We start from the raw sequence: 22,763 nt of genomic DNA on the forward strand, positions 1-22,763 counted from the left end.
CCTGATCATTTAAGAAATACCTCCTTTTATTTTGATTCCCTGGGAAACATAGAGGAGAAGGCAAAGAAAAGCCGAAGAATTTCAAATCCCAGTTGCAGAAGTTAGTCAGAGCTTAGCTACAAAGAGGCCCACCAATTTATCTAGTATTTTCACAGGAGAAAGAAACTCAGACGCAAACTGGATAGTCTGTCTATGTAACATCTGTTATGTAGTTTTTTCAGTATCCATATGATTGACCTTTAAGAATAATTATCTAGATGTTCAGCATCATATTAATATGGCCATAACATTGGAATTAACAGCAAGACAATATAGCTATACACTCTAATAAGGGAGCCACTGTGGCTACTAGAATGTGGCTAGTCCAAATTGAGGTATGCCATGAGAGTAAAATGCATAATCAATTTCAAACAGTGTGCAAAAAAGGAGGAAAAACAATGTAAAATATCTCATGAATATTTTTTATATTGATTATACATGTTGTATATATATATGTATATATATAATATTTGTATATATCAGGTTAAATAAAATATATTATTAAATTAATTTCACTTATATCCTTTTATTTTTTTAAACCTGCCCACTAGAAAATTTAAAATTATCCATGTGGCTCTCAATCTATTAAACAGTACCACTCTTGCTTCATACAAAACTCTACTGCATATAAGCTGCACATTCTTAAGCAGGTTAACTAACTTTCTCTTCTGTGAAATGGGAATAACTATTATTCCTGATTCTTGGCATCCTTGATTGTATCCTTCCATTAGCAAGTCAATGCATGTGAGCTGTCCCTTGGAATAGGGTCTAATCTTGAGCAGGCAGCATTCCTCAGCCTCAACAAACCCCAGAGAAAACTCAGTTGAGGGTCAAGCCTCTGATACCCTCAGCAGTTGGAGGAATGAAAAAGAGTCTCTCTGAAAACTGCCTCAAGGCAACCACAATTTCTGATTGTCAATGCAGAATCTACGCTCAAAGCACAGCTCTTCTGAAAAATAACTAGGCAAAAATGAGTTACTTATTTTTGTACTTGATAGAATGTAATTAATATAGCAGACAGGAAATAGCCAATATATCCCATAGTTGGATATAGACTAATATTTAAACAAGACATAAGAAAGATAGATAATACTACTAGACAATGCATATTAAATGTCCAGTGAATAGTACAGAAAATCCTTCAGAAGAGGCTGAAACCATGTCTCAGTCTCAGATGCTCAGATCAGATCAGATCAGTTGCTCAGTCCTGTCCGACTCTTTGCGACCCCATGAATCACAGCACACCAGGCCTCCCTGTCCATCACCAACTCCCAGAGTTCACTCAGACTCACGTCCATCGAGTCAGTGATGCCATCCAGCCATCTCAGCCTCTGTCGTCCCCTTCTCCTCCTGCCCCCAATCCCTCCCAGCATCAGAGTCTTTTCCAATGAGTCAGCTCTTCGCATGAGGTGGCCAAAGTACTGGAATTTCAGCTTTAGCATCATTCCTTCCAAAGAAATCCAAGGGCTGATCTCCTTCAGAATGGACTGGTGGATCTCCTCGCAGTCCAAGGGATTCTCAAGAGTCTTCTCCAACACCACAGTTCAAAAGCATCAATTCTTTGGTGCTCAGCCTTCTTCACAGTCCAACTCTCACATCCATACATGACCACAGGAAAAACCATAGCCTTGACTAGACGGACCTTTGTTGGCAAAGTAATGTCTCTGCTTTTGAATATGCTATCTAGGTTGGTCATAACTTTCCTTCCAAGGAATAAGTGTCTTTTAATTTCATGGCTGCAGTCACCATCTGCAGTGATTTTGGAGCCCAGAAAAATAAAGTCTGACGCTGTCTCCACTGTTTCCCCATCTCTTTCCCCTGAAGTGGTGGGACCGGAAGCCATGATCTTCATTTTCTGAATGTTGAGCGTTAAGCCAACTTTTTCACTCTCCACTTTCACTTTCATCAAGAAGCTTTTGAGTTTCTCTTCACTTTCTGCCATAAGGGTGGTGTCATCTGCATATCTGAGGTTATTGATATTTCTCCCAGCAATCTTGATTCCAGTTTGTGTTTCTTCCAGTCCAGCGTTTCTCATGTTGTACTCTGCATATAAGTTAAATAAACAGGGTGACAATATACAGCCTTGACGAACTCCTTTTCCTATTTGGAACCAGTCTGTTGTTCCATGTCTAGTTCTAACTGTTGCTTCCTGACCTGCATACAAATTTCTCAAGAGACAGGTCAGGTGGTCTGGTATTCCCATCTCTTGAAGAATTTTCCACAGTTTATTGTGATCCACACAACCAAAGGCTTTGGCATAGTCAATAAAGCAGAAATAGATGTTTTTCTGGAACTCTCTTGCTTTTTCTATGATCCAGCGGATGTTGGCAATTTGATCTCTGGTTTCTCTGCCTTTTCTAAAACCAGCTTGAACATCAGGAAGTTCACGGTTCACATATTGCTGAAGCCTGGGCCACTGCTGAGTTTTCCAAATTTGTTGGCATATTGAGCGCAGCACTTTCACAGCATCATCTTTCAGGATTTGGAATAGCTCAACTGGAATTCCATCACCTCCACTAGCTTTGTTCGTAGTGATGCTTTCTAAGGCCCACTTGACTTCACATTCCAGGATGTCTGGCTCTAGGTCAGTGATCACACCATTGTGATTAACTGGGTCGTGAAGATCTTTTTTGTACAGTTCTTCTGTGTATTCTTGCCATCTCTTCTTAATATCTTCTGCTTCTGTTAGGTCCATACCATTTCTGTCCTTTATCGAGCTCATCTTTGCATGAAATGTTCCTTTGGTATCTCTGACTTTCTTGAAGAGATCCCTAGTCTTTCCCATTCTGTTGTTTTCCTCTATTTCTTTGCATTGATCGCTGAAGAAGGCTTTCTTATCTCTTCTTGCTATTCTTTGGAACTCTGCATTCAGATGTTTATATCTTTCCTTTTCTCCTTTGCTTTTCATTTCTCTTCTTTTCATAGCTATTTGTAAGGCCTCCCCAGACAGCCATTTTGCTTTTTTGCATTTCTTTTCCATGGGAATGGTCTTGATCCCTGTCTCCTGTACAATGTCATGAACCTCATTCCATAGTTCATCAGGCACTCTATCAGATGCTCAGTTGTGTCCAAGTCTTTGAGACCCCCAAGGACTATAGCCTGCCACAGTCCTCTGTCCATGGGATTTTCCTGGCAAGAATACTGGAGTGGATTGCTATTTCCTCCTCCAGAGGACATTCCTGACCGAGGGACTGAACCCATGTCTCCCATGTCCCTTGCATTGTAGGTGGATTCTTTACCACTAAGCCACCAGGGAAACCATAAAGTGAAACGGAAACTCTCTCAGTCATGTCCGACTCTTTGCCAACCCATGGACTAGACAGTCCGTAGAATTTTCCAGGCAAGAATACTAGTGTGTGCAGCCATTTCCTTCTCCAAAGGATCTTCCCAACCCAGGGATCGAACCCAGGTCTCCTGCATTGCAAGTGGATTCTTTACAGCTTAGCCACCAGGGAATCCCAAGGGGAAACCATAAGGGCTGAATAATTGAAGGTTTATTAGGGAGGTATTTCAAATAGAACAAAATGAGTAAAATATACAAAGGTGTGAATCTAGGTGGGCATGCTTTCAGGACACACCAAGACCAATTTGGATGGAAAAAAGTTTCTTATAGGAAGATACAGGGGGTAAAACTAGAAACATAAATAGGAGGCAGACTGCAATAGAACAGAAACATCATTTTGAGATAAGCTTCTAGGGAGGCAGGTGATAAGTGCATAAAAGTAATCTGGGAAGATCAATATTGCCAGAGTAATTTGGCCTCTGCCAAAATACTATCTTTAACTCCTCTGAGACTCTATATCCTTTGCGAAACAATGTTGGTCTAATTACTTTTACCCTATGTTCTCAGGTGATACCTTTCCAGCTTTATTAATAATTGACCCTTCAATACATAGGAAGCTCTCTGGGAGAGAATTTTGCTTCAGAAGATTACACATGAACTATAATCATAAAATATATATATATACTACTAATTACCATTTGTGTTGAAAAAGACAAACTCACAGATCTTATGCAGAAAGACTGGTGATATGTGACTAAGTATTTAGCAGATACTTCTAAAGTTGCATTAAAATGTCCAAATATGACAGAAAGCATTAGGGAGTGGTGTAGGATAAACAATCAATAATATACAGTCAAAATCAATAATATGGAACCAAAAGAAAAAGGTGGAGTCTCCTTCTGTCCATTGAAAAGGAAGTTGTAAGTGAATGAACATGTGCTGCCTACTTGAATTGTTCAATCTCGTTTTTAACTTAGAGAAAAACTATTTAAGAGAAAACTATTTAGAGAAAAACTGTAAAAATAAAAAGATACTTTGCCTAAAATTATGCAAATTCATGCTCTCTTTAACTCTCTGTGTGTTTTGTATGTTTGCTGTTGGTTTCCTCAGACTCAGATTAGTCCCAAAGAAGGGTGGCAGGTATATAGCTCAGCACAGGATCCTGATGGACGATGCATTTGCACAGTGGTTGCTCCAGAACAAAACCTGTGTTCCCGGGATGCCAAAAGCAGGCAGCTTCGCCAGCTGCTGGAAAAGGTAGGTGTCCTCTATCCCCTGTGAATATTCTTACTGAAATCTACCATTCTTTGTAAAGGAAATATGGGAAAGCAGGTTAGCGTAAGGAGGAGTCTTTCAATTTTTCCCCCTTCTCAAATAAATGTTTTACCCCCTTGAAAGCAGTACCTCAAGATTCCTGCTCTACTGTTCTATTTATGACTCTTACTGTTTCCAATCTTGCTCTAAGACTAATTTCCATCATATTTCTCAATATCCAATTGATCTCCCCTTAAGAAAAAAAAACAGTACAAAGCCTTATTCCTGTGTCAGAAATTTAGCCTCAGCTGTCAAGATCACACTAAACTCATTGAGCTCATACTTTTGGATCTCATTAACAACCTTGCAAGGAAGTAAAAATAATGGCATACAATATGCAAGCTATCTGGACAGATAATGAATAATTCTAAGTATTTATCATCATCCTCTAAGTCATTCCTTTGAACATTAAGTTCTTCAATTTCATTCAAGAGCATTCTCTCCATATAATTTACTTAAGCTGGATCCATAACAATCAAATGCAGAATGCCCTTGATTTATTCTCTTTCACAGATGAAAGTCATCTCATGAAAGGTTATTTATGTTTAGTTTAGAGACAAAAGAAAAAAAACAATGAATGGTTCTTTCAATTTTTCTCATTCAGACTTTCACTGTGTCAGTCCCTGAATATAGTTGGACAGCCGGAGTGGCCAGACTCATGGAAGGATGACAACATATTTGAACTTTAAATACCCTTGGGGATAATAAGATAAATTAGGTAGTATGTGTTTTCAGAGGATATCATGCTCAACAATTCACTCTGTGTAATATCATTTCCATGATCATCTACACAATTATGGCACAAAATAGGAAGCTTTAACAGAAAATAGAGAAACTAGAAAAATGAAAGCATTGAATCTGTTAATACAGACATTCCTATTTTATGGAATTTAAGCTGCAGTAACTCTCTTCCACTGCCACATAAATAAAATAACTTTCCTCAGTGTACATTATTTGAAAGTGTTTTGATGCCCTAAGATTTTAAGATTTTTTTTCATATTTTCATACAGAGATTAGTCTTTCTGATGCCCTTATCCTCAGAGTTATCATCATCTATTTGCTCTCTTTTCTTAAGACTCTTTTTAAACAAGATCCAGTCTTCCCTGTTCTTTCAAAATCTGTCTCCCAGACAAGAGCAAATTTAATTGTCATTCAAGTTAATGACTCCAGCTATCACCTGTTAGAAATCATGACATATGAACTATGGTTATTCTTGTGTATTGTTTTCCAATCTAGATTTTCTTTATATCTCTGAAAAAAATTGAAACATGCAGTTTAGTATTGTTTGGTTACTAACGAAATTAATTAGGCTGGTAAAAAGATTTAATCTTTTAAGTCCAATTTTGCTTTTCTATTAGTTTGTATTTCTTCTCAGATTACTTTCTACTCCAATCTTCTTTTCTACACACAAAAAATATCTTCTTTCTACAAGTTTGATGAGAAACATTTTCTTAGACATGACTGTCTTATTTGTATTACTATTTTAAGTATATTATTGCATGCTATGCTAAGTCACTTCAGTCGTGTCTGACTCTGTGTGACCCCATAGACGGCAGCCCACCAGGCTCCCCCGTCCCTGGGATTCTCCAGGCAAGAACACTGGAACGGGCTGCCATTTCCTTCTCCAATGTATGAAAGTGAAAAGTGAAAGTGAAGTCGCTCAGTGGTGACCGACTCCCAGCGACCCCATGGACTGCAGCCCACCAGGCTCCTCCGTCCATGGGATTTTCCAGGCAAGAGTCACTGGAGTGGGGTGCATTGCCTTCTCCAATATTATTGCATACACACATCTAAAAATAGACATTGGCTCAAAAATCAGTTGAAAAATTAAAATAAACTGGGAAAGTCAGGAAGTAGATAATACTCTCTACATGTCCAGAGTGAAATGTATTCCAGAGCTATAATAAAACCTAAAATTTGTGAAGGACGAATGAGGCAAGAAGAGTACAACTAAAGGTAACCGATTGAAAGCAATCACTGAAATTTATATGACCACACCATTCAATAGGCAATTTGTTTAGCTTTAAAGAAATTCTAGAAAATTACATCTTTAAAAATTCAATACCTAAATGACAAAAGACAAAATTTATTAACAGTATCTTCAGTTCAGTTCAGTCACGCAGTCGTGTCCGACTCTTTGCGACCCCATGAATCGCAGCACGCCAGGCCTCCCTCTCCATCACCAACTCCCGGAGTTCACTCAGATTCAGCCAGTCCCTTGCTGACTTCTCTGAAAACGTGAAATGGTCAGTGGCTCAGTCACTTCTTTGTGACACTTTGCGATCCCAAGGACTATAGCCTACCAGGCTCCTCTGTCCATGGGATTCTACAGGCAAGAATACTACAGTGTTGCCATTTCTTTCTCCAGGGGATCTTCCCATCCCAGGGATGAAAACTGGGTCTCCCGCATTGCAGGCAAATTCTTTACTATCTGAGCCACCAGGGAAGCCCCTATTGACTTCATAGCTTTACAAATATCCAAGGTACCAGACAGCAAATAGAAGCCTGACCATTAAGTAGCCCATTTCACTATTAACCAAAGGATTGATTTAATCATATAAGGGAATACTCATAATAAGAATAATATTAATAACAATAGTTCCCATCTATTATATTTGTATCTGCTCCATTCCAATTTCATAGCAGGCAGATGTCCTTCGAAGTTTACCTAAAAGGAAAATGGTGCTCTTTGAGGCTAAAAACCTTATCATTGCCACTCAATCAGTAGACTGTGAATCCATACCAGATCAATTTTGCATTTTCTAACACCATGCCAGCGTCATTCAAAATGCCACTTATGGTACCCACAATTATTTAATACAAGCTCTGTAAAATATTTTAAACAAGTACATTTATACTTCTAAATATTAGAAAGATTACAATTGGTTTTACAATACATCAGGCCTTAGTGTGTCCCAGCTAAAATCTTTTACCTAAAAAAAGTTTGTCTGTCAGCTATTTAGCTTCTCTGTACATACCTCCATTGTCTAGGTCAATATTGCCTAAAATGTGATTTTTGGAAGAGGAAGCTGGTGACATCCTTCCAATAAAATAATTTTAAACAACAGTACATGATACATCACTCTTGAAGATTTCCATCACAGAGTTTAATATTAAAGGATCCGTGGAGACCTACAGTAATGAAATACCTGTTTAGTTGTGTTAACCCCAATGCTATCCAAGCATACTGAACTGTAGGGCTTTATTATTAATTTTTTAAGTAGCCTCTGCATTAATCATGGCCTCTCTGGTGGCTCAGACAGTAAAAAATCTGCCTGCAAAGCGGAAGACCCAGCTTTGATTCCTGGATCAGGAAAATCCCCTGGAGAAGGGAATGGCAACCATTCCAGTATTCTTGCCTGGAGAATTCCATGTACAGAGGGGCCTGGCCAGCTACGGTCCATGGGGTCTGCAAAGAGTTGGACGCTAATTATAAATGGGGGTGAAAATCTAAGTTAATTTGTGTTTAAGTTTAGAAAGGACTCAGATATTTCCTTTATCCTAATTAACAGGATAAATAAAGAATTAAAAAAAAAAAAAAAAACTATGAATGAAGGGGGACAATAAGCTTGCCACACCGTGGAGAGAGACATGAGTAGGCAGCTGAATGGAAGAACATCAGTGATAAGCAGACTAACAGAGGAGGAAGTCTCCTTCCCACAAGTGTAATGCTGGTGGGGGTCCAGTCTCTAGTCTCAGCAAGAAACTGATTCTCAGTGGGTCTCCATGACCAGTGGGAAAGTAAATGGTCTGAGGTACAGCCATCAGGAAGAGCAAAAGGCAGCCCAGAACCATCCTTCCCAACTAGACTATTCCATCTCTAGTCACATCCCAAAGGTAGTTCTTATAATTATATATGATTATTCAATATTGAAGGTCACAATTAAGTCTCAGCAAAAATTCTCTCAGTACATTTTCCCATAACACAAATAAAGTTGAAAATTAACTTCATAGGGTAACTTAGAGGCAAAATAAAAGAGAGGGTGTTTTAACTATCCATAATATCTCACTTGTCTATCAATTTCTAACTCTGTGTGCTGTGCTTAGTTACTCAGTCAGGTCCGACTCTTTCCGGCCCCATGGTCTATAGCCCACCAGACTTCTCTGTCCACAGGGATTCTCCAGAAAGGAATACTGGAGTGGGTTGCCGTGCCCTCCTCCAGGGGATCTTCCTTAACTCTGTGGACTCTACCAAAGTACACAGAAATCCTAGGAGAATATTGGCCATGCAAATGATGACTGTCTTCATAGACAAATACCGCATTTAAATGTGTCAAGTGTTTCTTTAACACAAATGGCTTTTCCTCTTTCATGCTTAACCATAAGGGAGCTGAAAATTATTTTGAAAGCACTGCATTTATCTAAGATGCAGTCACCAGGCTTTCAATGTTGCCTCAGTAATTTTGTGCTGAATCAAAGATTTTTTTAAACAAAGCTTTCTGAATGTAGGAATGATAGTAAATTAAGAAATATTTCAGAGCCATGTAATACTATAGCCTAACCAATGACAGGAGAAAGACATATTTCTTAAAATATTAACTTGTTACCTTTTATTGCTACTGAAAGCCAAAGATAATTTTCAGTTCTGTTCAGTCGCTCAGTCGTATCCTACTCCTTGTGACACCATGGACAGCAGCATGCCAGGCTTCCCTATCCATTACCAACACCCAGAGTTTACTCAAACTCATGCCCACTGAGTCAGTGATGCCATCCAGCCACCACATGGTCTATGTCTCCTTCTCCTCCTGCCTTCAATCTTTCCCAGCATCAGGGACCTTTCAAATGAGTCACCTCTTCACATCAGGTGGCCAAAGTATTGGAGTTTCAGCTTCAACATCAGTCCTTCCAATGAACACCCAGGACTGATCTCCTTTAGGATGGACTGGTTGGATCTCCTTGCAGTCCAAAGGACTCTCAAAAGTCTTCTCCAACACCACAGTTCAAAAGCATCAATTCTTCAGTGCTCAGCTTTCCTTATAGTCCAACTCTCACATCCATACGTGACTACTGGAAAAACCATAGCCTTGACTAAATGGACCTTTGTTAGCAAAGTAATGTCTCTGCTTTTTAATATGCTATCTAGGTTGGTCATAACTTTTCCTCCAAGGAGGAAGCATCTTTTAATTTCATGGCTGCAATCACCATCTGCAGTCATTTTGAAGCCCCCCCAAAATAAAGTCTGCCACTATTTCCACTGTTTCTCCATCTATTTGCCATGAAGTGATGGGACCAGATGCCATGATCTTCGTTTTCTGAATGTTGAGCTTTATACCAACTTTTTCACAGTCCTCTTTCACTTTCATCAAAAAACTCTTTAGTTCCTCTTCACTTTCTGCCATAAGGGTGGTATCATCTGCATATCTGAGATTACTGATATTTTGCCTGGCAATCTTGATTCCAGCTTGTGCTTCTTCCAGCCCAGCGTTTCTCATGATGTACTCTGCATAGAAGTTAAATAGGCAGGGTGACAATATACAGCCTTGATGTACTCCTTTTCCTATTTGGAACCAGTCTGTTCTTCCATGTCCAGTTCTAACTGTTGCTTCCTGACCTGCATACAGGTTTCTCAAAAGGAAGGTCAGGTGGTCTGGTATTCCCATCTCTTGAAGAATTTTCCACAGTTTGTGGTGATCCACACAAAGGCTTTGGCATAATCAATAAAGCAGACATAGATGTTTTTATGGAACTCTCTTGCTTTTTCGATGATCCAGTGGATGTTGGCAATTTGATCTATGGTTCCTCTGCCTTTTTAAAACCAGCTTGAACATCTGGAAGTTCATGGTTCACTTATTGCTGAAGCCTGACTTGGAGAATTTTGAGCATTATTTTATTAGTGTGGGAGATGAGTGCAACTGTGCGGTAGTTTGAGCATTCTTTGGCATTGCCTTTGGAATTGGAATGAAATCTGACCTTTTCCAGTTCTGTGGCCACTGCTAAGTTTTCCAAATTTGCTGGCATATTGAGGGCAGCACTTTCACAGCATCAAATTTTAGGATTTGAAAGAGCTCAAATGGAATTCCATCACCTCCACTAGCTTTGTTCGTAGTGATTCTTCCTAAGGCTCACTTGACTTTATATTCCAGGATGTCTGGTTATAGGTGAGTGATCACATTATCATGATTATCTGGGTCGTGAAGATCTGTTTTGTACAGTTCTTCTGTGTATTCTTGCCACTTCTTCTTAATATCTTCTGCTTCTCTTAGTTTCACAGCATTTCTGTCCTTCATTGAGCCCATCTTAGCATGAAATGTTCCCTTGGTATCTCTAGTTTTCTTGAAGAGATCTCTAGTCTTTCCCATTCAATTGTTTTCCTCTATTTCTTTGCACTGATCACTGAGGAAGGCTTTCTTATCTCTTCTCGCTATTCTTTGGAACTCTGCATTTAGATGTTTATATATTTCCTTTTCTCCTTTGCATTTTACTTCTCTTTCACAGCTATTTGTAAGGCCTCCTCAGACAGCCATTTTGCTTTTTTGCATTTCTTTTCCATGGGGATGGTCTTGCTCCCTGTCTCTTGTACGATGTCATGAACCTCTGTCCATAGTTCACCAGGCACTCTGTCTATCAGATCTAGTCCCTTAAATCTATATCTCACTTCTACTGTACAATCATTAGGGTTTTGATTTAGGGCATACCTAAATTTTCTAGTGGTTTTCCCGACTTTCTCCAATTTAAGTCTGAATTTGGCAATAAGGAGTTCATGATCTGAGCCACAGTCAGCTCCCGGTCTTGTTTTTGCTGACTGTATAGAGTTTCTCCATCTTCAGCTGCAAAGAATATAATCAATCTGATTTTGGTGTTGACCATCTGGTGATGTCCATGTGTACAGTGTTCTCTTGTGTTGTTGGAAGAGGGTGTTTGCTATGACCAGTGTGTTCTCTTGGCAAAACTCTATTAGTCTTTGCCCTGCTTCATTGTGTATTCCAAGGCCAAATTTGCCTGTTACTCCAGGTGTTTCTTGACTTCCTACTTTTGCATTCCAGTCCCCTATAATGAAAAGGACATCTTTTTTGGGTGTTGGTTCTAGAAGGTCTTATAGGTCTTCATAGAACTATTCAATTTCAGCTTCTTCAGCATTACTGGTTGGGGCATAGACTTGGATTACCATGATATTGAATGGTTTGCCTTGGAAATGAACAGAGATCATTCTGTCATTTTTGAGATTGCATCCAAGTACTGCATTTCAGACTCTTTTGTTGACTATGATGGCTACTCCATTTCTTCTAAGAGATTCTTACTCATAGTAGTAGACATAATGGTCGTCTGAGTTAAATTCACACATTCCAGTCCATTTTAGTTCTCTGATTCCTAAAACGTCAACGTTCACTCTTATCATCTCCTGTTTGACCACTTCGAATTTGTTCTGATTCATGGACCTAAATTCCATGTTCCTATGCAATATTGCTCTTTACAGCATCAGACCTTGCTTCCATCACCAGTCACATCCACAACTGGGTGTTGTTTTTGCTTTGGCTCCCTCTCTTCATTCTCTGGAGTTATTTCTCCTCTGATCTCCAGTAGCATATTGTGCACCTAACGACCTAGGGAGTTCATCTTTCAGTGTCTTATCTTTTTTGCCTTTTCATAATGTTCATGGGGTTCTCAAGGCAAAAATACTGAAGTGGTTTGCCATTCCTTTGTCTAGTGCACTACATTTTGTCAGAACTCTCCACCATGACCCATCTGTCTTGGGTGGCCCTACATGGCATGGCTCACAGTTTCATGGAGTTAGACAAGTCTGTGGTAATTTTACCCAATAGATAAAAATAAGATAATTTTACCCAGTAGATATTTATTGAGCAATTATTCCATCCCGGGTTCTGTGTAAGGTCTTGGGAGTAAAAGGTATGAATAAGACACAGCATCTAACCTCAGGGAATTTACAGAAGGACAGCCACTTTTGTGCTTCCCATTCACACACAATTCACAATTAGGTTAATATAAGTGAGATTGTAGTATGTCTTGAAAGACAAGATTTGTAAAGGACAGGACTATCCATTAAGACAGCTGAAAGAGAAACAGAAAAATATGACCTCTGGGGAAAAAATAGTGGAGGAACTGAGGCAAGCCAAAGCAGAAGAATTCACTATCTTTTCTGAATAGTCTAGATCTGAGGGATGTATTGACAATGGGCTCTTTAAAAGTAGCTGGTCCACTAAGCTCTGTGACTTTACCTGATGATAGAAATTTTTCTTTGAACAAATCATCCCTTTCTTATTTGTAATTCACAAGTTTTACAATGAAAATAAGTTTTTATGTGTTATATAAATAATACATGTTTATTTTAAAACATATGGAATAACAGATTAAAATATATTAAATGAAGCAAGTGAAAGTCACTCAGCTGAGTTGGACTCTGTGACCACATGAACTATACAGTCCATGGAATTCTCCTGGCCAGAATACTGGAGTGGGTAGCTGTTCCCTTCTCCAGGGGATCTTCCCAACCCAGGGATCGAACCCAGGGTGTCCCGAATTGCAGGCAGATTCTTAACCAGATGAGCTACCAGGGAAGCCCAAATGAAGCAAAACCCACCTGGAATCTCACCATTTTTGACCATGCTTTCATATATTCATTTATGTAAGTAAAAATATAATTCTATGCAGATGGATTTCTATATAATAATTACCAGGGACATCTTTCTGCAATATTTATTTTGTTACTTCTCTTCTCACCCATATCTCACCACCCACCAGGAAAATAATATCAACCACTTAATATGTACTCTTATAATCCTTCCATATCTTCATGCACATCATTTAAAATTTTTCATTTTGTATTGGGGAATAGCAAATTTATAATGTTGTGACAGTTAAAGGTGAACAGCAAAGGGATTTCCAGGTCTCTTCAACAGTACCCTCTCCAAGTTAGGAGGTGTCCCAGCCCTACTACCATTCATCTTGCTCAATTCAGCCTCACCCCTGGGAGTACAGCACATGCAGCCTGAAGTGACTGTACTGGAATAAATGCATTCTAGATCTGTTGGACACTTCACTACCCCCAAAATTGCTCTGCATCCCAGACTTTGAGGATGTCAGATTTAGTACTGATAGAAACAACTTATCTTAACATTTAACAGATTGAGCCATCATAAGCTTACTAAGCCCTGGAATGAATATTCTTTTTTTTATTTATTTATTATTATGATATATCAAATTCTTATTTATATTTAGTCATTTCTAATGCTAGAATGTTCATTTTATTATTTCCTGCCTAGCAGTAATTTTCTTTTGCTACATTATTGGAATGTTTCGTATGAAGAATTGCCTTCTGAAAGTATGTCCTGTGGAAATGTAATTATGGATTTGGCACTGCCAGTTTTATTAGTGGAAAAAACTGATTTTTTTTTTTGCATATACCTCAGTAGTATAGACAATAATGTACAGCCAGTGTTCTTGTTTAACAGGTTCAGAATATGTCCCAATCTATTGAAGTCTTAAACTTGAGAACTCAAAGAGATTTCCAATACGTCCTAAAAATGGAAACACAAATGAAAGGGCTGAAAGCCAAGTTTCGGCAGATTGAAGATGACCGGAAGACACTAATGACCAAGCATTTTCAAGTAGGTGTGACTTCAGCTGTCTTATTAATACAAATAAGACACTGAGTACAACGGACAGCCACCATGACACTCAGCTAGAAATAACTGTTCATCGGCCCATATGCATAAGGTTCAGGACTCAATGGGGACATCAATCATCTCTCCACTGAAACTGACCATTAGCTGGTTGGAATGCATAGAAAACTTGCTCTAAAAACAGCCTCACCCTCCTTGAGCTAGATGGATATTGTGGATAGATTTAAAGGCATTTCAATGTGTATGCCAATGGGAAATATAGGAAAATCAATAACTAAATTTGTCAAAGACTTTATGATGATTTTATGCCTTGCTAATATGAGGAGAAATATAGAGACTATAAATTATTAAAAGAAGCAATAATACCACCATTATTAACCGCACATAGAAGAGGGTTGGTTTCACTATTTACAAATAAAGTTTTTTTTTTTTCATGTTTTAAGCCATTATTGAGTATCTAGAAACACTGAAAATGGAGAAATGGTGCTTTTGAGCACACTATGTGACACTGTCGTAGACTGAAATAAAATCTGACCATGATAATGCCATTTGATCTTCTATGAAAAAGACACAGTCTGCCTGACAAAGGCACAGGACATAGTTTATAAAACAGACTAAGATTTTACAAACATAATAGCCTCTGCTTTCCCTGCCAACTAGGAAGTAAGATTCATTGCTAAGGCTGAGGGAATGGTCCTGAATTCAAGTTCTTGGTCAAACATCAGAAGTTATTTTCACACATAACTGTGATTGGCAGGGAGATAGGGTCACAAAATAGGATCTCTGGATGACACAGTTTAATATGGCAGAAATTATCATTGTTTTGTCATTTCCTTCATTGCTGCTCAGGAGCCTGAATAGAGAGCCAGTTTTAAAGTTTTATCAGAAAGATACAAAAGAAGGACAAGAGGGTAAGGAAGTTCAGGGTACTGATGAGAGAGGGGACTAACGTGATGAATCTTGAGGTTAAAGAGAGAAGCAAGCAAAGCCAGAAGGTTAAGAAACTATAACAAATCAGAGCAAGGCCTAGAAAATAAAAATAAATTGAAAGATTACTGTGAATGAGACAATAAGCAAACTTAGAAGGATAGAGAATTTATGGAGAAATGGTAAACACAGAAGGATATAAGGTTGACAAGCAAACAAATTAATTTTAACCAATATTTATTGAGCACATAGTGTGCACGAAACAGTGTTGGGCCCTCTGCTGGGTATATAACACATAAACTCTCTTCTGTGAAAGAGACATAACAAACTGGTCACACTGACAGTAAAAAGAGGCATAAACATTACTTGACAGCACAAAGGGAGAAGTGATTAATTTTGTTTAGACAACTTCACGGGAAGGGTTATCAAAAATCTTTTCAGGGAAAGATTTACCAATAATCAAGAAAATGGTTTTGGACTAGTGCTCACTTTCTTCCCCAGAAAATATTAAATCACACAGGAGAGCAAGAAAACCAAAAGATTTTCTATGTCAATTTTCAATATTCAAGATTAGGGTATACAGCAATACAGTGAGCCTGATGCTGCAGCCATCAACCAAGTAAGAAATGACAAGCCGGCACTTACAGCGCCTAGGGAGCATTCCCAGAAAGGAAGAGGGACAGAAGGAGAGGAGCTCGGAGTTTCTGGCTCAAAGTGAAAATCATTCAAAGTTAGATGGACAACATAGAACTCATGCCAAAGAACTGCTTGCGGGACCAGGGCTGGTAGAGTTGGTGACACATGATGATGTATGTGCATCTATGGGAACTTTAGGGAGAAGATAGGAGACAAAGAAACAAAAAGATACAAGGCTGGGAGAAAAAATAAAAGAGAGAGAAAACTGGCTATTCTGTAAGTGTGTCTAGCAGCAGACAAGTTGCCGATAAGAAAACTTAATTTTCAGGCAGCATCATAGGACATAATGATTTTGATTTTCCTAGTTCATGTAATCCATGTATATACTGAACTTGTATGTCAAAATTCATGTAGCAATAATGATAATAGCATCATTTTTTCTGAAGAATTACATGTATTCAACATATAGTTTCAATAACTTTAAATATATTATGTATTAACTACTTTAATCCTCACAAAAATCCTGTAAGGTAGACACTATGCTTATTCCCATGATTCAGATGAAGAAACTCATGTACAAAGAAATCATGCAACTCATCTAGGATCGTATATCTAATATGTATCAGAACTACAAAGTCCAACTCCTAAGTTAAACCTCTTTAAACCAGTGCTACATTGCCTCTCCAACTAAACCATAGTTCTCTGAATTAAATATAATAATAATAATTAAATGCTCAATATATACTTGCTGAATGTGTTTATTCACCAAGTCCTACCACGAGTCAGATTTTGCTCTAGCTGCTGAGCTGCCATATTTGAGAAGAAGAAATGGCACATTCCAAAAGTAAGTTTACCATTTAATACGTTTACCTTGGAAGAAAATCCTCCTCTAGCACACCATCTTCAACTTGCCAAAAAATCTAAGTATGTTGTATCTTCCGTATCCTTTATGATTAAAAAAAAAAAAAAAAAACTTGTCTCAATATCATACTTGAGACTGTCTTCTTCTATGAAGAGATCTTGGTTGGGTAAGACAGTCTAGCTATACTCTTTGCTATAAGAGCAATGTAGTAGAATGTGAAATTCAAGAAAGGATTATTAAGCACACAGATCTGTGTTACTCTACTTTCATATTTTAAGTATTTGATACATACATTAGTTAGACTTTCCATTGCTCTCTGACAATTGCCCTGAGTTAGAACTGACTGCCAATAATTGAATTATAAATTTTTGAAAAGATTCCAAAATTTATATACATATAAACTGGTAACTCAGATGGTAAAGAATCTGCCTGTAGTGCAGGAGATATAGGTTCGATCCCTGGGTCAGAAAGATCCCCTGGAGAAGGGAATAGCAACCCACCCCAGTATTCTTGCCTGGAGAATTCCACGGACAAGAAGACTGATGAGCTACAGTCTATGGGGCCATAAAGAGTCAGACATGGGCGAGTGACTAACACTTTTACCCATATCTATATATAGATTTTAGCTTAGGGGAAATAAAATGCCACCGAAAATGTCATCTGAATTGCCCTCTTTTCAATATACCCATAAGTAGAATGTAAAACTCATCACTGTAACAGTTGTTATAATGTGCAGTAAATGGTACTATCAGAACTCTTCTCATTAAAATTCTAATGAAGCAATTGTGTCTTCCTTTAGGGATAGCACAAAATGCTCAAACTAAGAAGTTTATTTCAAAATGAGACCCTAAAATGAGCAAAGCTCTGCAACTCTGCCTTTTGACTGTGATATTTATTAATGTTTCTCATCATTAAGACCCTCTGCCCCCTCCCACTCAACATGGACATACAGATAAATGCTGAGAATTCCAGTCTTACAGAACACATGGAAATTTCCCCACAAGATACAGAAGCCCATAAATCAGGGTGGCAATGGGAGCTCTTGTTATTTTAACACATTGACAGTAATAACATCTTCTAAACGTAATTGTAAAATGCAATTTTCAGCTCCTTAAATTAGTTAGCATACAGCATGGTTTCTGACAAAACCTATGGATTATTCTCAAATGATCATAGCAGTGACAGCTCTTCCACAAATGAGAACATTTGTAATAAATTTACAACTGAATCAAACTCATGGAATATTTTTACTGGGTACCACCATCAACTTAAAGGAAAGGAAAAAAAAAGGTGACATGGCCAGAAACTCATTCCTAAAATAAGAACGAGGGAGAAACTGCATTGGAAAGTATACTTCTTGTTCTCTAGACAAAAATCAGTGTTTCCGTTTCAAAAAACTCTATGCTCATTTATTACATAAATCATAACCACCTTAGTCCTTGAAAGAGTTAATTTACTACACTGGTAAGCAACTCTGCCCTACATAAAGAGCTCTAAATTACCTATGCTAAGGCAAATGAAGTCTGAGTATAACGAATAATTCAAAACAGTAAACAACAACATACATTTCTTTGAGCTTTGCAAAGCTTTGCATGATTTTTTTATACTTGATGAACTTACATTCCTAATGATGCTGTGCTAAGAAGGATATTAAAAAGAGGGAGGAGTAGAAGGGAGGAATGGAACAAGCCTAAAATTGGAAAAACTGTGTTAGTGTAAAGCTCTTCCAGGGTTCAAAATTTTCTATAAATACCCTTATATTATTGATACTTAGTTAATGGGTAAGTAGACTTGGCTAAACAGGGTATTTGACCTATTTATAATAATTCATATTTAGAAGATGGACCATACTGATATTTCCTGACTAAATAATGCATTGTTCACTTTATAAAAAGTCACCAGAAAGCAATATTTTACATAAACCCCTAACTGCTACCATAGGAAGTTCTGTCATTATGATAAGGATCAGTTCGTTGCATAGAAAATCATCTAACCATTTAAAGAGATGTTCTTGTACTGAATCGTGAGATAAGTGGATTTACTACTAATGATCATGTGGCCACTTACATGCTCCTGAAATACCCAATTTCAATAAAAAAATCAGTAAGGCATTATGAATCTTTTTTAATAATCTTCCTGTAGCATCATGACGAAGAATGTAGCTGCTTGATCTGGTTAAGTGACTCTCAGAAACAACTGGCTGCTTTTCACAGGAGCTGAAAGAGAAGATGGACGAGCTCCTGCCTTTGATTCCTGTGCTAGAACAGTACAAAACAGATGCCAAGTTAATCACCCAATTCAAGGAGGAAATCCGGAATCTGTCTGCTGTCCTCACGGGAATTCAGGAAGAGATCGGTGCCTATGACTATGAGGAGCTACATCAAAGGGTGCTCAGCTTGGAAACCAGACTTCGTGACTGCATGAAGAAGCTAAGTGAGTAGAGCAATTCCATTTGTCCAGCTTGTGTTTTTAAGTAGTGTCAATGAAAACTGCTCTCTTGCATTTTGCAAATAGTCATGAACTCCTAATTATAGGGAAACTAGTGCCTGCTTTCTAAGTGTAAAGCAAGTGTTCCTTAAAGGCTTAAGCATTCCTGGTCATTCTGATTAATGGCTGCCTGACTTTCAGAGCACCCTGTGACTGTTTGATCACTTGAAATAAAGAGGTCTGACAGACACAGCAATTCTATCAGCTACACTATGAAAATAATAAGTTTTGTTTCAGACAGAGAGGATAGGTGATGATCAATCACTGCTTGGGAAGAGGGAAGCCATTTCAGGTAGTGGAGCAAGTTAGAGACTGGGGAAAAGGATATTGCCCTGGGAACAAATGTGAAACAGCCATGTTAAAGGAAACGACAACCATTCCTCTACCATGCAGAGCTGCCATCACATGATCTGATCCACTCAAGAAATAAAAAGGAGGCACCTACTCAAATGCATATTTGCTCTACAAGGGGCCAAGCATTTGACTTGAGTCATGGACTCGAATTCTTAACTACTAAAATATGTGGTTCAACCTGGTCTGAGTTTACAAACTTTTCTGTTGCATGCATAAGCTAATTACTCAATTGAAGTCATCAGGAGGCTAGTTTGTAACTTATATGAAATAAATAAGGGTCTACGAATTGAATAAGGAGGGGTTGTAAGTCCATTTAGAAATAATGTTTTAGTTGTTGATGTGATATGATAGGATTTGGAAGGGGGGTGCTCAATAACCATAGAAAGTGTTCTCTCAAGGAAAAGAAAAACTTTTCTAGAATATGAAATAAACTGGGAAGAGGACTGAAGAATTTGAAAACAAGAATTTCTAGTAAAAAAACATTCAGAGAATAAATATAAATACTTAAAATTTGGATGACTTACAAGAACATTTTAAAGACTACTTCTTTTACAGATGCAATCCAAATGATAAAAACAGCTGAATGCAAAATGTTGCATTCAGTAATCACAATCTCAAAATAAAGTGGGGAATAACCACATGGGAGGCCCTACAGCAGTCATCTCAGGATTTCCAAGAGAATCCAAAAAAATTAATCAGAAGGCAGTAACATAAACCCCCAAAGGTAAACACATGTGCAATAACCCTCAGTTCCTATTTCTCATCATGCAAAGTCCATACTTTTTCACCTAAGGTCATGACTTGAGTAGATTCCACTACTTGCTCTTCTCCACCCACTGTCCACATTATTGCCAAAGAGACTTTTTAAAATATAAATCTGAAATGATTTTCCTCTATTTAAAATCTCCTATGCTTCCCTTATGCCCTAGGATACTGTTGCTCCTAGGGCATGAGGCTTAGGATGCCCTTCATGTGTGGTCCTCCCTACATCCTCATTGCTCCTGCTGCTGCTAAGTCACTTCAGTTATGTCCAACTCTTTGTGACCCCATGGAGTGCAGCCCACCAGACTCCTCTGTCTATGTGATTCTCCAGGCAAGAATACTGGAGTGGGCTGCCATTTCCTTCTCCAGGGGATCTTCCCGACCCAGGGATCAAACCCATGATTCTTACATCTCCTGCACTGGCAGGTGAGTTCTTTACCACTAGTACCAGCTGGGAAGCCCACATCCTCACTTCAGGTCCTGTCTTTTCTCCCCTTACACACTACGTCCCAGTTTCACACGTGGTCTACACTCTAACCATAGGACCGTATTGAGGCTTGGTTTGTCCCTTTTCCTGAAACACTCTCTCCTCTGTTTATCTTTTCTTTATCAATAAATACACTTTCACTTGCCACAGGTGACAAAGTCTTATTCATTTTGCAGGTCTCAATTTAAATGTTATGCCTCACCAGAATCTTCACAGCCCCCCCCCCCCCGTACCCTCTGCATTCCTGCTAGGTGCTCTCAAATCTTGATATCTCATCAATGATTGGACTTTCCATGTTTCATTATCATTTTGTGTGTAACTGGATGACTCTTTTGTTAGAGTTTTGTTCCACAAGAATAAGTACAGTGTCTATGATATTCACTCTAAGTGCTGTATCTCTCAGTGCCTAAAAATCTTATTAAATTAGTAAAGTTTGCTGAATAAATTAATTCTATAAGCAGTCCTATAACAATTTCTAAACTTTCAACAGAGTAAATATTAGGTATTTCAAAAACTAACAGAATAATCTCTTTTACTTACAAAAAAAAAATTATCTCCTTGAGCCACATATTTGTGTCAAGAAGGCATAGGACTAAGCAAGGGAAAAGTCATTTAATACAACACTTAAAAACTCCTTTATATGGTTTGCTTTTATAATTCAAACTGTGGAGTTTACTGCAAATGGAAAATAGGTAAACATTACTGACATAAATTCTGCTGTTATATTTTATTCTTTTTTTAATCAAGAAATAATTTAGTTCTATGTACAGACTGATTTTATAGCTTGCTAAATGATGTCTGCACCAAACAAGAAAAAAATCCCAAATAAAGAATTGTTTGAGGGCTCTCAATATCTAAGTTACTTTAGTGGTTCAAAGAAGTATTAAAATGCATATTTCAGTTCAGTTCAGTTGCTCAGTTGTGTCCGATTCTTTGCAAACCCATGAATTGCAGCACGCCAGGCCTCCCTGTCCATCACCAACTCCCAGAGTTCACTCAGACTCATGTTCATTGAGTCGGTGATGCCATCCAGCCATCTCATCCTCTGTCATCCCTTTCTCCTCCTGCCCTCAATCCCTCCCAGCATCAGAGTCTTTTCCAATGAGTCAACTCTTCACATGAGGAAACTCCAAAGTATTGGAGTTTCAGCTTCAGCATCCAAAGAACACCCAGGACTGATCTCCTTCAGAATGGACTGGTTGGATTTCCTTGCAGTCCAAGGGACTCTCAAGAGTCTTCTCCAACACCACAGTTCAAAGGCATCAATTCTTCAGCGCTCAGTTTTCTTCACAATCCAACTCTCACATCCATACATAACCATTGGAAAAACCGTAGCCTTGACTAGACGGACTTTTGTTGGCAAAGTAATGTCTCTGCTTTTGAATATGCTATCTAGGTTGGTCGTAACTTTCCTTCCAAGGAGTAAGTATCTTTTAATTTCATGGCTGCAGTCACCATCTGCAGTGATCTTGGAGCCCAAAAAAATAAAGTCTGACACTGTTTCCCCATCTATTTCCCATGAAGTGATGGGACCAGATGCCATGATCTTAGTTTTCTGAATGTTGAGCTTTAAGCCAACTTTTTCACTCTCCTCTTTCACTTTCATCAAGAGGCTTTTTAGTTTCTCTTCACTTTCTGCCATAAGGGTGGTGTTAGCCCATAAAACATCTGGGTAAAGATTTTCTGTAAATGACAGTACATAGGACTGGTCTATGTAGGGCTTCAGTTTGATGTGGAAGAGGTCCATTTGTTGTTAGTGAACCATTAAAGACCTTGTATATCAATTCGCTCTGTCATTCCTACCATTTTACAATAAACCCAAGCCACTGGTTTTGTATGCTAAGTCCAGGCACCTACTTAGCACAAATGGATTCTACTAAAACAAAGACAAGCAACAGAAACGCTCTACACCTAGTCATCACCTTGGAGTGTGCCAAGTTATGTTTTTGAAGGAATAACACAGAAAACTCTTGGGATTTGCTATTTAGAAGTGAACTTTACTTCTGACATATAGGGCTTCCCTTGTAGCTCACT

At 38.3% G+C, this 22,763-nt stretch overlaps 1 protein-coding gene across 4 annotated transcripts in view; it reads left to right on the forward strand.

Moving 5' to 3' along the window:
- The window catches only part of OLFM3 (olfactomedin 3), a 223,584-nt gene that overhangs the window by 173,673 nt on the left and 27,148 nt on the right, over positions 1-22,763 (forward strand). For 2 of the 4 annotated variants that reach the window (NM_001098094.2, XM_005204150.5), the window contains 3 exon segments: positions 4,433-4,579; positions 14,044-14,199; positions 18,853-19,072. In NM_001098094.2, the coding sequence (NP_001091563.1) occupies positions 4,433-4,579; positions 14,044-14,199; positions 18,853-19,072 (523 nt within the window). 4 annotated transcript variants of the gene reach the window in all.

The sequence above is a fragment of the Bos taurus genome, chromosome 3, assembly GCF_002263795.3.
Source record: "Bos taurus isolate L1 Dominette 01449 registration number 42190680 breed Hereford chromosome 3, ARS-UCD2.0, whole genome shotgun sequence".
NCBI classification, from domain to species: domain Eukaryota; kingdom Metazoa; phylum Chordata; class Mammalia; order Artiodactyla; family Bovidae; genus Bos; species Bos taurus.